Consider the following 18,821-nt stretch of genomic DNA (forward strand, 5'->3'; position numbering starts at 1 on the left):
AAAAACTGTAACAGGGGATGTAGACTTTATATCCCATGGATATCAAAAGTGGCGTCTTCAGTTACATCCTTTTTGTTATATTTGGGGGGGAAAAAAAGATGAAATATGTCTGTGTCCAAGTGTCAAATCTTACAGTATTGAAAAGTGGAACACGATTTTAAATGCTGTTTGTTTCTTTTCCTGTTCTGCACCAGTCCATGCAGGTGTTAGTGTTCGGTTTGAGCAGCAGGAGCTCAACAGTGAAAATCTCGACCCTGTGTAAACGTTTCATCGTTTCTGCAAGGGATTTGCAGTCACTGTTTATGCCAATTATGGAGAGGGGGTACAATGCCCAAGGACTTGTCCACTATGGGTTTGATATGGCACTTGAAAGCATGGCATCGCATACATATGCAGAAAACGGCAGAAAACAACAAAAGCAAAATGCAAAGTCCCTGAAAGCGTGCCAAACGTTTGGTGATCGTGTACACAATAAAAAAAAATTCAAACCTCCCTGTATAACAAAAAAATAAAAATGATCCCTGAAGCCGAGGCTTTCGGATTTTGTAAGCTAATAAAGCATACTGAGCCTCATTACACAGTGACTAACATTCTGGTTTTCAGATGGATGTCTACCAGGAATGCACAGATTTCTTTTTTTACTGTGGGTAAATACGGATGTGTCTTTTCCCCTGAGAAACTTTACTTCAGAAAGCATAATAAATAGCTCTCCAGGCCCCTTGAACACTCACTAGTGCTTCAGTATGTATTAACTCCGAGACTATTATTAGCCATATTCATTACAAAAGGGTGTGCAAGAGCAGGCAGCAGGTGAGACATTATGGTCTGGCTTTGCAGTCCGTTTTATTACTGCTGGTTATGTTAATTAGCAGGCGTGGAATGCAATCGATACAGTCGCCACGGCAGTGCAGAACTGAAAGCAGTACCTCAGTATGAAGAGCCGTTTCATGAGGTTATATCTTTCAGAACTCATCATCAAGACAGGATTTAAAAATAAAAAAAAAAAATCAGAAAAAAAACACACCAGGGCATCCTAAACCTCAAATAAACCTAAAATAAAATGACAGTGCTCCTGTGCACAAAGCAAGCTTTATGAAAATACGGTTTACATGGGTTGGAGTGAAATATCTTGCTCGAACACCTTTGGGATTAATTGGAACGCTGATCGCACTCCAGGCCTCCTCACTGCTGAGTTTTTTTTTTAAAGCTTTTATGGTTGAATAAACAGAAATCTCTACAAGCACATTCCAAAATCTAATGGAACATGTTCCTTTAAGAAGGAGGATATTATAACAGCAAAAGCAGACTAAATGTGCATCGAAATGTTAAAAAGTGCATATGAATCTCATGGTATGGTGTCCACAAACGTTATTATACAATAATAATAATAATGATAATAATAATGTGTGTGTGTGTGTGTGTGTGTGTGTGTGTATATATGTATGTATATATATATATATATATAATATGCTTCTGTTCTTTTAGGAAGTATTACTATTAATCTTTTAAAGTTTTTTAGTCGAATTTTATAATCATTTTACGTAGATTCCTGTATCAAATTCTTTATAAATCTTTTGTGTGTAGGCAGATTATTCAACGTGAGCATGAACATTAAAGCAGTTCCACATCCAGTTTAATTCTCAAAGAGAACTTGGCCCTATTGTGTATCCTGTTCTATTGTTTGGATTTAGTTTCCGAAGCATAAGAGGAAGTGCTACTTCTGATTCATGTCTAGTGGTTTTTAGGCAGAACAGACACCTGACTAAAGCAGGAAACGTATTCACTGGGTAATTAAGATGTTTGATATTTGTTGCTGTGGTGTTAATGACTTTCATAGTTTTTTTTTATTCTTCTTTCGCGTAATGGCTCCAAACCTTGCATGGCACATTTCCTGCAAATGAACAACAGTAGGAACTTACAGTATCAGTTACTATTAGTGATGCTTTGTGTGCTCAAAGGGTATATAATGTAGGGTACTAAAAGCAAAAAGCTGTCCTGCAATCCCTTTATACAAATCATTGGTTGATATTTTATGTTGTGCTTTCATCAGAAAGAGAGAGAGAAAGAAAGAGACTTTTCCTGTATAATCTAATGAAGTTTGAGATGCCTTTAGGGGGATATTGTAGAGACTTCTCCTTCATGTAGAATATTTTAACCTCCTTTAGTGTTCTTCGTTATATAAATGTGGACGTTTCTTTTCAGCTTTGTCTAGGGCTTGTCAGCAGGACTCACCTGTAGATACCAAAATCTATTTAAAGTATTGATTTTGCCTTTCTAGAACATTCCTATGTTATTTTGAAGTATGTTTGGCTCATGGTCAAGTCTGATCCTTCTGGCAGAGGCAACCAGTTTTGGGGCTGAATTATTCCTGGTACATTACAGATACCATTAGTCTTCAAAGGAGATCTGAACCACAAACCACAAAAGAGCTTCAAAGCAACACAAATTTACCTGTAATGTGTTTATCTGGTGCTTTTGATTGATTGTAGTTCATCTCCTTTTGTTATAACCCCCCCGCACACACACACACACACACACACACACACACACACACACACACACACACACACACACACACACATTGTAGTACTAGTGATGATTGGTGAAATTCTGCTGTTGAATGGTGTGAGATACTGTTTCAAAGTTTTCAAAAAGCATATTTTTATGTGTGTGGTGTTTGTTATATACCTTAATGTAATTTAAGAGTTTTTAAAGTTGAAGTTAATAGATATGAGAGAATTTTAAAGTGTGTAGAACCTCATATTTAAGCCCCAAGATAGACAGTTTATATGCATTTTGTTTTGTAAAATAGTTTTGATACCATATATTTAAAAGTACGGTACATCTTTTAAAGAACCATAAAGCTTGTAGCCCATTAAGAATAACTTATTTATTTTAGAACAAACAGTTTGTCCAGTTGTTTAAGTGCAAAATGTGCATTGTTGTGTGTAATATTTATTTTGACTTGCCTGTTATTAATGCCAGTCGTTTTAAAGGGAGCAGAACGTGTCTATCTTGCACAGTCTCATTTATTACATAATGTATATTATTTAGTTTTTGGTTTTTATTATGTTGTTCGTTCCACAAAAAAAAAAAAAAAGGAAAGCACACTCATCTGTTTAATGTAAATGAAAATGTCTGTATTCTGCGGTTAACGTGCCTATGTAGGTTAACATATTGACAATGCCCCAGTGCTCAAATACAGCTCCATGCAGATATGGTTTACACGGGATAGAGTGGGAGTTCTTCAGTGGTCTGCTTTAGAGCTCTGACCTCAACCCTACTGAACACCTAAGGTGAACATCTCACCCTATATCAATTTACTAACACCCTTATGGCTAAATCTTTAAAGCCCACTTCAAAATCTCGTGGCACATCTTCCCAGCAAATGGAATATAAAGAGCTTTTGCTGACTCAGGAAGAAAGAAATGGAACACATCAGACAGTTTCACAGACAAAAATTGGTTTATATTTCCTCAGTCATATTTTCACGTTTCACACACCCACCCACTCACACACATGCGTACACACATATAGCTTGGTCTCTCTCTCTGTCTCTCTCTTTCTCTCTCTCTCTTTCTCTCTATATTCTCTCTTTTTTCTATTCTAGCTCTTGCTCACTACAACAGAGGATATCCATGAGTTAAACCACACACAGGTGTATGATCCTTAATGCTCTCTTTCTACGGCTCCGCCCTCTATTCACAACCCACTGCTCAGTCACACGCCACTGACACAGAGGACTAAATGTGGAATAGGATATTCAGTTAGCACATATGAATCTTATGGTCAGCTGTAGTGCTGCAGCTATCGATTGTTTTATTAATCGAGAATTCTATTATTCCATCGATTAATCAATACATTTTTATTTTGTTAAAAGCAATTCTAAATATACAAGAGAAAATAAGACGGGTTTCTTAAAATGAACAAGTCATTTGTTTCCTTCTTAAAAAAAATTCAAATTTTTTAGCTGATATTGCATACAAGAATATCTGTGAAAACTAAACTCATTTAGTGCATTTACTAGCCATATTGCATCAAAATGCAAAAACAAATATATATAAAGAAAACATTTCGGATTACTTTAAAAACAGTAACCAAACTAAACTAAACAGTAACTAAATGATAAACTTTTTTTTTTTTTTCTTGCCCTGAATCTTTTCCTCGGCCCTCGCTGTTTTTTCCCAATTCCTCCATTTTTCATTCCGCAGCATCTTCTGTTTACCTGTACAGATTGTTCCAGAGTTTAGCGGGTGGTCCGTCAGTAATAATGGTCCGTGAGGAAACAGTGCTCCGTGTGTAGTTTAAGAGACTAAAAGACAAAATGATTTGCCTCAATGCATTTTTGTATTGGAATTGCTCGTGTTACTCATAACAAACAAACAAACAAACAAAAAAACAATAAGCCATTGAAATTCCCAGCAGTTCTTTATTTGAAAGTTTTTTTTGTTCTAAATTGCAGTTTTGCAGTATTTAACCTTATTTTTGACTAGAATAGTTTTGATAAAGGTTTAGTTGTACATATTAAAATATCTTCAAAGGTATTTTTAAAACATTAAAATTAAATTTCATAGACCAATCTGGGGACGATAACAATAGACTATGATATTGATGTGTGTGTGTGTGTGTGTGTCACAGCAAAAAAGAACCTGCTTCTGGGTGTAGAACCCTGGTAGCACCGCATTGGTACAATGGATATGCAAAGTCTATGCACTTCTATTAAAATGGCAGATGTTTGTTTTGAACCAAGATGAATCATGTCAGAATTTTTTCCACCCTCACTAGGTACCTTACAAATGATGTGCAGAACAATCAGGAAACATACAAAAAATAAAAACATACAGTAACCTAACTGCATAAGTTTAATACTTTTTTTTTTTTAGGTAAAATGTCTATCAGCTTTTTACAGCTGGCCATATGTACCCACTCTTTCTTGCAAAAACATTCTAGGCATATCTATTTGTAAGGGCATCTCATATGCGTAGCCTGCTTCAGGTCACCCCACAGGTTTTTTGGATTTAGGGATAATACATTCAAAACTTTGATCTTTTAGTTAAGCCATTCCTTCATTCATTTGGATGTATTTTTGGGTCATTGATGTGCTTAAATGTGTCTTTGTTTCCTCTTTATGCTTAATAGCAGCTATCTGAAAGTTTTAAACTGTAATTGACTGGCATTTTAGGAGGTCATGATTCCTTCCACTTTGATAAAAACTCCAGTTTTGAAAATGGCTGAAGAAAAGCAGCCTTAGAGCATGATGCTGCCACCACCATGCTTGACTATGGATGTGATGGTGTTCTGGTGGGTGGAGGGCCTTTTTTAAATCACCTTTTAGTTTTATAAAATTATTGTATGGTCTCATCAGACACATGGTTTGGAGTGATTTAGTTGGGCTTGTTGTTAGAAATCTAGCGACTTACCGCACAGCATGGACATGTTAAGAATGACAGATTTTCACATGCAGAGAGCAATCAGTTCTTGTCAGATATTCCTACAGTTTCTTTATTGTTGCTCTGACGGCTTTTTTGGCATGTTTGTCCTGAGGTTATATATGAAAATTCATTGATATTCTGTTCTTTTACATATTACAGTATGTTCAAAGTCCTGCCACATTTGTGATTTCAAGATTAGCATGGCAATGTGTTTAGCTTTGTTTAGCTTTTTGACTCTCTCCTATTTAATATTATATATAGCAGTGATAGTTTTGTGTAGATTTGGACTGGTTTCGGAAAGGTAAACTTGGAAGAGCGTGCAGGCAGCAGGAAAAAAATCATTCTTGGTTTTAGACTTCAAGTCAGTCTGTCTTCTTAATTGGTTGTGCACCAGGGTTTATTTGACATTATAGAAAAAAAAAAGAAAAAAACTTGAAACTTGTGCTGTATTAGCAATTTTGACTCAAATATCAGTCATCGGAATAAGCCATCTAAGAAGGTTTAGCCCAAAACCTAATAAAAATGTTCGGGTATTTTGTGAGCAGCGGTGCACTTAATGTTATTCCCGAGGTTATGCTTGATGCGGATAAGAATGTTGTGCCTACATTTTAATTTAACCACTAAAAAAAAAAAAAGGTTTTGTCGGAAAATCCTGCTTTGTCCAGTTTAAACCTGTTACACATTCAGCACTCAGCCAAAAGTTCAACTTAGTGAAAGCTGTAAAAAGACAGTTAGTTATTTTTGGATATTTTGGGGCATTTTGATAAATGAAGTTACTTACTATACACAAGGCTGACCTCATCTGCAGAAACGGTTAGGTTGATAGGATTATCAAGATATGAATGTGAAATGCCTGGACTTTGGTCCCTAATGCAGACACTGTGTGCCAACTGATCAGCAATTACAACAATGCACAGACTCTCCTGGTTGTAGGGAAAAAAGCTGTCTTAAGCAAACGCCAATTTGTGGCCTTTGGTTCAAATGGCCAGTTCTATAAACTGCTTAGCACTCTGTTTTAGCACTATGTATGTGAGAATGTTGTAAGGTGTGTGTTCGGCACTTTTTCAAGTTTTACTACTTTATGCAAATCCAGCAATTAATTCAATTTGTTGCCCTGTTGCTCAGACAATGCTCCTGTGTACACTTTTAGGATATACCCAGAAGAAAGCTCTTTCAGCTGAGTCACCTCCCAAATTGTTAGTCAAGTGTTGTGTAATACATTTCTGCGTAGTGAGGAAGCATTTCTTATTGTTTTGTAGTCTAGAATTTTTATGGTAGGTTTATTTTAACAGAGAGAGAAACAAATATATATATATATATATATATATATATATATATATATATATATATATATATATATATATATATATATATATATATATATATAAAAGAAAGGTTATAAATTAATTTGTATTTAATCAAGTGATATAAGTATTTGATCCTCGACCACATTAGCAAGAATTCTGACTCTCAAACACCCAAAATTAGTCCTGTCTTTTTAGGAAAGAACTCCTAATATCAACTTATGTGCACAAAAGACACCAGTTGCAGAATCAACTTCTTCCATTAAAACCTCTCCACCACCAATGGCAAGACCAAAGAGTTTTGAAAGGACATCAGGGACAAGACTGTAGACCTGCACAAGGCTGGAATGGGCTACAAGACCATCAGATTGTTGTCTTGGCCGTGTGTTTTGATCATTGTCATGCTTAAAGACATGTCCAGGACCCATCTTCAGTGTTCTGGCTGAGGCCAGGAGGTTCTCATCCAAGATTTAACAGTGTATGACCCCGTTCATGCGGTGAAGTCTTCCTGTACCCTTAGCAAAGAAACAGCCCCAAAGCACAATGTTTGACGGTGTGGATGGTGTTCTTGGGGTCATATTCAGTATTTATCTGCCTACAAATACGGCGATTCGAGTTGATGCCAAAGAGCTCAATTTTGGTCTCATCTGACCACATGTCATTCTCCCAAGCCTTCTCTGATCATTCAGGTGTTTGTTGGCAAACTTCTGACGTGCCTCTTCATGTGCATTCTTGAGCAAGATCTTGTTTTACAATGGTTTTCTTGGTGACTGTGGTCTAAGCTCTATTGAGATCATTAACAAGCTCCATAGTACAGGACTAATTTGGGTGTGTGGGAGTCATAATTCTTGCTGGTTTGTAGTGGATCAAATACTTATTTCACTTGTTCAAATACAAATTAATTTGTATATAATATTAATTATTTTTTTTTTGGGGATTTTCTTGATATTCTTTCTCTCTTTGTTAAAATAAACCTACCATAAACATTCCAGACAGTTCATTTCTTTTTAAGGGGGTAAATATACAAAATCAGCAGGGGACTGATGTACCTATGAGGTGGAATCAAAATGTTTCTAGACTCGCTCTGTTTACAAGAAAGTGCTATATTTATCTACGTTTACACGCTGTCACCATGAAAATAGTCCCCAATACAGTGCTCCCAGCATTCCTGCCACTTCAGCAATGTATCCTGGAATTCTTCTTTTCAAAGCGTGTCAAGCACCTTTTGCGATTCGAACTGGATCTCCGCCGTGGTGTCAAAACGCCAACCTTTGAGCTGAATCTGTGAGGAGAGGTCAGTGACAAAGCGCACATATGGTCAGAATAGCAGACTCGGTAACACACGTGGTCAGAATAGCACCAGTTGCACAGCTCCTGATGTACACAGGATGATGTCTTTTGGCACGCTGACTTATGAAGGTCGGTGCTCCCTGTGATTGTACATTTACAAAGCTAGTCTTGAAACTTTTTGACCCCATCTCACACAAGTGAGTCTGAGCCTTTTCATACTTTCAAAGTCTGTGGTCTGCTGTGCCACAGTATCCTGTAAAAGCAGGTCCTGGCATTAAAGGTCCTGTTAGGGATCAAGCACATGAACTCGTCTGTAACATTAATTATTGGGGGCCAAACATAGAGATAAGCGTATGCACAAACTCTGGATTTGGATTGGATGATTAGGCTGGACATTTGGGCAAACCATGCAAAAGGGATGCAATAGGTGCAATAGGTTTGTCTAGGTACTAGCAGCAGTGTTTTCCTACCAGGTTTCATGTTATTCTATTTTAACCACTGATATACCCCACTTTACTACTGTGTTTTGTATCGCTTTGTTCAATGCTGCATGTAGGAGTTCTCTACACTCTGTGCTGCTTGCCCACTGCTTTTGAATGATGCTTGGATGATACAGGCATCAATCAACATGTCTAAAAATCTCATCTTTGCAAAGGTAGCTTTAAAATCAGCCTGCAGTGTTTTCAGTGCTACTGCTGATGACCTGCATTCCTGCATAACAATCTGATTATCTGAATGCTCTGATGGCAGCCTATCAGCGTGCTCCATGTTGGTGGGCTCATTAATCAAGTTTAGAGAATAAGAAGCAGCCATTGGGAATATGTCAGAATTTGCTCAATTGTGTCTCCTGATCATGGCGATTAACACTTATCTTTTTAGACGCTCTGATTCAGGGCAAGTGTACCACAAAGTAAATTAACCAAAGCACAATTGATTAAACTCTGGAGAAATTGGGTGAAAAAAATGACCACTATTATAGGGAACTAAATGGTAACACGTCTGTTCCCATGTCTGTCGCTGCAATGATCATTTTGGAATCTCTTCAGTGGACTCTTCAGCCGGAGCTATTTGCTTTCCACCCTTCAGCGAACTAGCAGCATCAAAGAGGCACACAAATGTATAAACAGCAGTGTTTATGTAGCTGCAAGCTTTACACCACTGCCACTTTTTGCAGTTGAGGAAAGGCTCTGTAAGTGCATGGTTAAGATTATCTGGAAAATTATCATTGTCTATCATCCAACTCTGTTGGGGCCTGGCAGAACAAACAATTCATTTTCCTGCACTTAAATACTAAAAGAGGCTCGAAAAGTTCAACAAAACATTAAATTAGTTATTTAGTTAGTACATGTGTTTGTTCTAAAACGAGCAAGAAGTTATACCACGTTATCAACTCTGTCACTAAACAATAATTATAATAATAATAATAATAATAATAATAATAATAATGGGAAAGAAGATGTGATTTGCCTAACGAGGGTGTTTTTAAGCTACCCATGTGGGATTCGGGTCACAAGGTGATCGGTATTAAATGGGGAAATGAATAATTGGAAATGCTCTGAGGAATTTCTGAAGCAAACTCACTATGCGACCTGGAACAGGGTTGTCTGTCTGTTTCAAGAATGAATTAAATGTTTGTACGATTTATATGAAGTTTTTTTTTACCAGCTTCTTGTTTAAAGTACATTTTTAGAGCATATAAATTAGTCCTAACAAAGGCGGCTGCCTGTTGGTCGAGGCATTCCCACTGTATCATTCTGCTTGTTTTCCTTTTTGTGCTATGAACCATGTGTTTGTTATTGTATTCAATTTTTTTCTTCATATTACTCATTGTAACAATAATTTAGTTTGACCAAGATTTTAAAATTCTCAGTCACAAAATCCTTATGTGCGATAAAGTTTAGTGTTGCGCACCATTCTTCCATAAGGTCATATCTTTATTGGTGTTTGGACAACGACGATGATGATGATGACGACGATGATGATGGTGAAGGTGGTGGAGATCGTTGGCTGACACACCAACCCCAGAGCCTCCATTGATGTTTAGTTGAATTGAGATTCATCAACCTGCTCACTGAGCTCTCATTACTTGTGGATGTATGCTCTGACATTCCTAGAACAGAGCACTCCCTTTGGGATAGAAATGTTTCCTAATAGCATCAAGGTGATCAGTCAGAATGTCGTTGTATTGATTTGCAGTGACCCTTTTCTTCAAGTGGACAAATCAACCCAAACTGTATGAGCAAAAGTGCCTAATATCATACTCATGACATTATCTGTCTGTCTGTCTGTCTGTCTGTCTGTCTGTCTGTCTGTCTGTCTGTCTGTCTGTCTGTCTGTAGGGAAAAAACAGTCAACTGACCACAAAAGTTGTATGTTTCTTTTTGAAGATCCCATTTTACATTTATTCCTCTTTTGCTGTTATAATAACCTTCACCCTTCTGGAAAGATGCTACACTTGATGCTACACTTGATTGTGAATATTTGTACACATTCAGCCACAAGGGTGTTAGTAAAGTCAGTACTGATGTAGGTGAGGTGAGGAGGCCTGGACTGCAATCAGTGATTCATCCCAAAAGTGTCCAATCCATGTAAAGCATATCTTCATGGAGCTGGATTTGTGCACAGGGGTATTGTCATGCTGGAACATGTTTGGGTCTCCTATTTCAAGTAAAAGAAAACTTTAATGCTTCTGCTTCTATAGACATATTAATCCTGCCTTACAATATTAATTATGCCTTAATCCTCCTGTGCATGGAATTCACCAGAGCTGCACAGGTTGTTGCTGGGATCCTCTTCCACTCCTTTGATATGATGTTTTTTATTTGTCCGTTGCCCTACATTAAATTGTATAAGTATTTAATTGTTTGTGTATTCATCAAAATGTGCCTCATACCAAATTAACAGAAACTGAATTTGCTATTTTTTATTTTAATTTTTTTTATTACAGTCTGGCATTGGTGCAATAACCGAATTTAGGAAATGTAAAAGGAGAATTGAGAAAGTTGCAAAGCTCTGGCTTGTAAAGACCGGAGGAGAACACAACCATACTTTTCCCTCTTGCTGCTGGGTTAAATTTGATCATTTGGACATCATTAAGCAGCTTCAGTTGCGGCACATTTGCCTGCGTCCATTAGCAAAACAGGATTAGCATGTTTTATAACTGTGAGGTTTTATTAAGTGTTTATTTTCCACTTGGAAAATGAGCAAGTTTTATTGTGCTATTAAGGTTTTATCCATGTCCTCATTATTGGCTTCCTGAGCTGAATGTTTATCGCCACAAAAGGCTTTTTATTGCTAATCATGCTGAACATTTTTATACTTGAACATGCCTTTTTTTTAGTGGAATGGATGAGATGTCAATAAACACAAGCAGCTAAGGATTTGGTGATAGTTTAAACAAAAGTAGAGAGAAAATGCAACAATGACAACCAGACACTGTATTTCATTAGGCCTGGCTTGATTCCTTTCATTCGAATTCCTCTAAGCTCACTCTGCTTCTGTGGTTAATTAGTTTTGAGCAGACCTGTTCTTTGCTCAGCTACGCTTAGCTTAACTCGATCAATTCTATCGAACCGCCCGCACGACATTCACTGGGTGAAAACATCCATAGCTATCGGTTTCTCATATCTGACTATATCCTGAACAAACAAACAAAACGTACTTGTGAACGTTCTCATGGCAACAAAGCGCTGCCAAACTATTGCATATGCTATTCCTTGGTTCTGTGGGGTACGTGTTTTATTCTTTGTCGATGAGAAATATAAGGAATTAAACCAGAACCTATGATCTAGAATAGTTGTATTTAGCGGATATTTCATTATTCTTAAAATCTTTGCACTGCTTATCCACAATGCATTTTTCCACCATCCATAATCGCAATCACCGCATTACTGTATATTCAACCCATATTTATACTGTATATACTGTATCATGCAACATTCATGCTTGTACATAACTAAATCATGTCATTTGAGAAAGTATCTCCTGACATCTATGCACAATCTTTGCACAGATTATTGTATAGGAAATGTCTTCGGCATGCAGTATATATAGACGGTATGCATGTCGTTTATGTTTGTCGTGCACGCATAACATTATGACCACTGACAGGTGACCTGAATCACACTGATTATCTGTTCATCTTGGCACCTGTTAGTGGGTGGGATCTATTAGGCAGCAAGTGAACATTTTGTTCTCAAAGTTGACGTGTTCGAAGCAGAAAAAATGGGCAAGCGTAAGGATTTGAGCGAAAGAGCCAAGTTGTCCGGATCTTCCGGTTCAGCGCTGCGCACTTCCGGGTCGGCGGCCATCTTGCCGTTTTTCCCACGCCTCCCGGTATTTAAGGACACCCAAGACTTTATCTTGGGGCCAGAATATTTTAACAGCTCTCTAGCCTCTGAGATTATTCTTGCCACCCTGCCTGCTCTGGATCCTGATCCTGTTTCTGATCTTGTTCCTGACCCCTCTCTGAATCTTGAAATGTTTTTGGTTTTGTCTTCCCTGCATCACTCTGTTTGCCTGTGTTTCTGACCATGGACTGTTTTTGGACTGTGTCTTTTGCCTTGCCCCATCGCTCAGTTGCCTTTTAATTAAAGCCTGTTTTCTCTGTACCCCTGTGTGCATCCTGCATTGGTGTCCTTCCTCTCACCCAACCAGTCACACCCATGATCACTGACACAAATTGTGATGGCTAGACGACTGGGTCCCCAAATCTGCAGCTCTTGTGGGCTGTTCTCTGAAGCTACTGAAGCTCAAATTGCTGAATATGTTAAAGCTGGTTTTGAGTTTGTTGCGTATGAGGCTGCGTAGCCACAGACCAGTCAGTGTGCCTGTGCCCATTATAATGTTATGCCTGATCGGTGTAATGTAATGTTGTGTAAATGTAAAGATATTTTTGTCCTGTACATCAGAGTAGATTTGCATACTCCAAAATAGAGTGAATATTTAAGTCTATACTCAATATGTATGCACACATTCGGTAGACTAGTTTGTACCAGGCAGCTTCTCTGGCTATATTGTGGCCCACACATTTTAATAAATAATTTCCGTCAAGAGAAAAGAAAAAAAAAGCTTTCATTACAATTGAAATGACATTTTGCTGTTTCTGCAAGCGACTGTCAGAGATGCATAAATGTCACAGGTATGCATGTGAGCCTTAATTACTACAACTACACTTGAATTAGTGGGAACATGACATTCCTGCTTTTGTTCCTGGAACACGCTGAGGATGGAGTGACCTGTCCGGCTACTTCAAATAAGGCCGGATATTGTGCGCTTGCTTTGTAGAATCACCCCCTGGTCGATTATAAATAAGCCTTTCCACTGAATTGTGTTTTTTCTTAATAGCTTGTGACAGCCCAGCTTCAGCCTAATCCTGAGACAGCGCATTATGCAGTCCTGTCGACTGGATTTAATTACTAAACTTGCACCCTGAAGAGTTTAAGCTTCTAAACTTAGACAAAGTCATAAAACATTTATTATCTGCAAGTATATGGTTAGCGGTTATACAATAATATATAGCGTAAAATTACATTGAATTCATTCAATTAATCAATTTCTCTATAGGATAAATAAAGTATTCTCGAAAGAGAGTTAACACCTTTTAATTTTGGTGTTAAGCAACAGAGATTAGCAGTATGTCCGATTTTTTCTGCACAACTGCAGAGATATTATTGTATTCAGCAGCTTTGAGGTTTTTTTTTTAATGAGGTTTGTCGACAGAGCAGGGTTGGTATTACCAAGATGTAATGAACAAATCATAGAATGATGCATTTTCGGTTTTCTCTAGACTAAATGGTTGATCCATGCTTAGATTCCTGAAGATTTGCTTTATGGATCTCCCGCTTTTCTTGCTGGTTTGTTTTTTATTAAGATTTTCGAAAACCTTGCTGCATCAGCTTGATTGCACTACCCAAGACGAAAGCCATTCGTACAGATTTTCATTAGCTGATTTGCTAGAAATTTGTTCTGTTCAAAAGTGAGTTTATAGTACTAGCGTGTTTTTTGTAGCTTTAGCCGCTACACAATGCAGCTTTATTTAAGTTCAAATGTATTATTAGCTATAATGTCATCATTAGACTGCTCAAAAGTGTGTAGAAAACACTTCGCCCACATTTCGCTTTTTGATAGATCGTGATGATGCAGATTGCCCGCCTCTTCAGGGTCTAATGAATCTTCGAAATGAGCAAAAGTAGCATCTATCCTGGCCAGCCCATCTGTTTGCTCAATATGGACACCCTTATACCAAGCCAGTGTAACACTAATCATTGCTCACCCATTATGAGTCACGAGACTCCCCTTTATTTTAGAGTAAAATGCACTCGGATTGGATAGAGTGTCCAACATCTGCCTGGCCTAGGACAAGCCAAGATCAGTCCGATCAGTAATAAGTTTTTCCTGGACCATGGAATAAAAACCTACTGTATCTGGTCATGGCTTTGCTGCCATGGTTATAGTGTTGTCTGAGCTGTAAAGTTGTTTTGATACGAAGCAGCTTGACTCCAATATGTATCACTGCTACAGCGGGGGAATAATAATTTGATCCCCTGCTGATTTTGTGAGTTTACTCCCTTACAAAGAAATTAACAGTTAGTTTTATGGTAGGTTTATTTTAACCGAGAGAGAAAGAATATAAAAAAAGAAGAAAGAAAGGTTATAAATTAATTTGTATTTGAACAAGTGAAATAAGTATTTGATCCCGTGCCAACCAGCAAGAATTCTAACTCCCACACACTCATATTAGTTCTGTCCCTTTAGGAAAGAACACGTCACAGAATCAACCTCTTCCATTAAAACCTCTCCACCACCATTGACAAGACCAAAGAGCTTTTAAAGGACGTCAGGGACAAGATTGTAGACCTGCACAAGGCTGGAATGGGCTACAAGACCATCAGATTGTTGCCTTGGCCGTGTGTTTTTGATCATTGTTATGCTGGAAGACACGTCCACGACCCATCTTCAGTGTTCTGGCTGAGGCCAGGAGCTTCTCATCCAAGATTCTACAGTGCATGACCCTGTTCATGTGGTAAAGTCTTTCTGTACCCTTAGCAAACAGCCCCAAAACACAATGTTTCCTCCTCCATGTTTGACAGTGCGGATGATGTTCATGGGGTCATATTCAGCATTTCTCTGCCTCCACACACGGCGAGTCGAGTTGATGCCAAAGAGCTCAATTTGGGTTTCATCTGACCACATGTCATTCTCCCAAGCTTTCTCTGATCTGAACTTTCAAGCCTTGTGCGGGTCTACAATCTTGTCCCTGACGTCCTTCGACAGCTTTTCGCGTGGCGTCTTCCATTGGCCCACGATTGGGTGTCGTTTTATTTAATTTTTTTACAGCCAGATGTTGATGTTCACATTTTACTTTCTCACAGGGCTGTGTCGAAACATCAAGGAAGCAGAAAATTGTTTCAGTTGCTGTCGGACCCTTTGAGCGTCTTTACCGAGAGCTGCAGGAGTCAGCCTTAACGAGTAAACAAAGTTTTCTCCTGGCAGTGGCATGAGAGGATGGGAAAATCAATCTGTGTGTGCGTGTGTGCGTGTGTGCGTGTGCGTGTGTGCGTGTGCGTGTGTGCGTGTGCGTGTGCGCGTGTGTGTGTGTGTGAAAGGAAGAGTGAGTCACACCAAATGTCACATCTCCGTCACCCCTTAAATGCTTCTCAGAGATCAATGTTAACATGAGAGTGTTGAGACAGGATGCTTGCTGCTGTAGATGAATCAGAGGCAGATGTATTCCTGTGTGGGTGTTAAACATTGTTAATTATGTCTCGGGATAATATAAATAAAACCTGTGCCATTCGAAGAGAACGTTGACATTTTTCAAATGAGTTTTTTTCCAATTCCTTACAGTTTATCGCCTCACCTTGATGTGATGCATTATTTCATGGGTGATAGAGTGGCGCTGGATGTGTTCACCTAGTTATTCTTTGTACTGTTGTAATCGTTTGCTTTACATGAACTTGGCTTGTCTTTTTTTCTTTTTTCAGGTGCTTTTATCTCTTAGAATGCGGTTCTCTGTTTTCATATGTTCTTGATACTGGCCACAAGATGGCAGTGTGCCTCTGTGCAAAGGCTTCGTCATGTCTAGTTTTAATTGGAATAAATTGATCAGGCAGTACAATGTTGTTTCAGTGTATTGTACCACCGTGAGCTGACAGAAGAAAAGACGTGCTTTTTGTTAAAGCTTTAAACGATTTCGGGTCCTTTTGATTCACTAGTAGGATTTGATTTTCCTGAAGACATGTCTCTACTCGTCCTTCATCTGTTCCGGGATGATGACTTATGTTATCATAATAGAACTGATAAATCCTCTTGATGAGTAGTCTTTAGTGAAATCCCACTGGCACACTGCTTGAAATTTAGAAACTGAGCTTGTAAATCAGTTTGGAGGATAAACGTGGAGTGGAGTGGAGTGGAGTGGAGCTGCATCTACTAATAACAGTACATCGCTGTGTCCTGTAAAATATATACAGATTGATCAGACCTTGATGTTAAACACAACCTTAACACTTCTAAATTTGAGGATGGAACTCAGTTGGACATAAATAAATCAACTCTTTATGTGAATGCATGCGAAAAAAAAATGCTTGCGAAATCACCAGAGCTCCATCCAAACTCGCTATCCAGTAAACTCTATCTGCATTGCACACCCACGGGCATTCAAATTCGCAGGAACTATCTCAGCACACTGGTGGCACGCTTACATGACAGGATTGGCGCTGCTGTTAAGGCATAGAGAAGCGTAACCAAACAAGTACAAACTATTTTGAAATGTAATCAACAAAACCTCCCCGAACTTTGAAGTATGCATTCATTATACACACTGATGCAATGGCTTCTCTTCCTCACAGGACTTTTTAAACAATCTTGGTTCTTCCGAGCTGGACGAGGATGACCTAATGCTCGACCTGGAACTCTCGGATGACCAGAGACATCGACATGGTACGTCGTTTTAGCACTTTTAAGCTTCATACTGAAGTATCTGATGATTACCCTTCATCTCCTAAAAGTAATTATGTAAGTCATGTACATGATACTCTAGTGGTTGAATTGCTTGCAGGTACCATTTTTATTTTACGAGTCGCTTCTATTGTTTCAAATTCATAAGAATGAATAAGACAGCATTTTAATATTTGTCAAAGGATATAATCCATTTATTGTCATCATCAAACCTAATGTAGAAAATGTATCTTAATTTTGGGTAGTTTTTTTTTTTTAGTATTTTGGTGTATACTAAAGTTTTGGTGTAGATTTGCATCCAAATAATTCTAATAAAAAAGAAAAAAAAAAGAAAAGAAAAATCAACAGAATTCATTAGAAACCCAATTGGCAATTATTTTTCTTGCCGATTTCTCATTTAAGTAAATATGCAAAGCTTCAGCTATTCATTACATTATATAAAGGGGTTGTCATGTTTAATCTCTTTCATAGTCAACAATTGCTGTTTTTTTTTTTTTTTTTTTCCAGCTTCTCAGGAAGACTCCAGCCAATCTCTTGCCTCCTGTCTGAACCTGTTGCCGTCCCCCATGGATCTGCCTTTAGACCCGAACACTGCCAAGGAGCGGAGAGAGAACAACAGGTGCTTTTCTCCTCCTCCTCTGTCTCACCTCTTGTTAATATTCTCCTCTCCTCTCAACCTGCTTTACCCTCTGTTCATTTCTTTTTCTTCTCTCGTCTCCTCCCCTCCGTTCTCCTCGCCGTCAGTTTGGGGGAAAGAATTAGATGTGATCACTTCTATAAAATATCGCAATAACAGTTTAACCCCCGTGCACTGATCACAGAGATGGTTTAACGAATTCGCAAGAGAAGGCCTCTATCAAGGAACACAAATACTGCTTATTTTCGTGTTAGGCTTCACACGCATTGAATTTTAATACACTGGGATCTGAAATATTTCATATTTAGTCCTAATTTTCTCTTTAAATTCCCTCCACTCTTCGATGTTCCACTAGATTTTAGAATGTGCTTATGGATATTTGTGTTCTTCTGCCACAAGCATGCGACAAAAGGCAGGTACTGATGTAGGTGAGGAGGCCTGGGGTGCATTCAGCGTTCCAATTCATCCCAAATGTGTTCAGTAAGGATGAGATCAGAGCTCTATAGCAGGCCACTCAAGATCTTTCTATCCAAAGCATTTAAACCAGATCTTCAAGGAGCTCACTTTGTGCACAGGGGCATCATCATGCTGGAGTGAAGGCAAAATGTTATTATTGTGCATCTAAAGACGTCCAGTACAATTGAGTGCTTTCAGCTTTGTGGTAACAGTTTGGAAAAGAACCACATATAGCAGGAAAGGTCAGGTGACCCAATACTTTTGGAATTATTGTGTGTATATTGGATCCAAAACAGAGTGTAAACATATGCTATAGCGGTGAAGTCTGATTCGACTTGCAGCAGATTGAGTCTCAAGTGTCACTGTGGAGTTGTACCCCGGTGTTCCTGATGATGAATTTTTAGGTTGAGTTTCCAACCCATTGGAGCAGATTGTAATCAACTTAATTGAATAAGCCTCCGAGATTGTTAAATCCACTTCAGTTTCCTGATGAAAACTGTCATAAATAAAATGATTGTTGACAGCTAATTATCATTATTTGTACGGTTATGTGCTGTTTTTTTTTTATTCAGTTTTCCCACATTAATACAGTATTAGTTAAGCGTGTTAATAAATACGTTCTCGAATGCTGAGTCCTTACAGAACTGGGTCTCATTCCTGACAGCCGGCTTTTCCTCGTAATGACGCCAGCCGTGTCCCCTGTGGACGTCCCGGAAATTATATCGCCATGGAAATTAGCCTAGA

The 18,821-nt window shown here is 38.3% G+C and overlaps 1 protein-coding gene across 1 annotated transcript in view; it reads left to right on the top strand.

The window, feature by feature from the left end:
- Window positions 1-18,821, top strand: part of ccser1 (coiled-coil serine-rich protein 1) — an 85,650-nt gene that overhangs the window by 11,134 nt on the left and 55,695 nt on the right. The window contains 2 exon segments of the mRNA XM_046872376.1: window positions 16,876-16,966; window positions 17,492-17,603. Coding sequence (XP_046728332.1) covers window positions 16,876-16,966; window positions 17,492-17,603 — 203 coding nt within the window.

Source organism: Silurus meridionalis, chromosome 17 (genome assembly GCF_014805685.1).
Source record: "Silurus meridionalis isolate SWU-2019-XX chromosome 17, ASM1480568v1, whole genome shotgun sequence".
NCBI classification, from domain to species: domain Eukaryota; kingdom Metazoa; phylum Chordata; class Actinopteri; order Siluriformes; family Siluridae; genus Silurus; species Silurus meridionalis.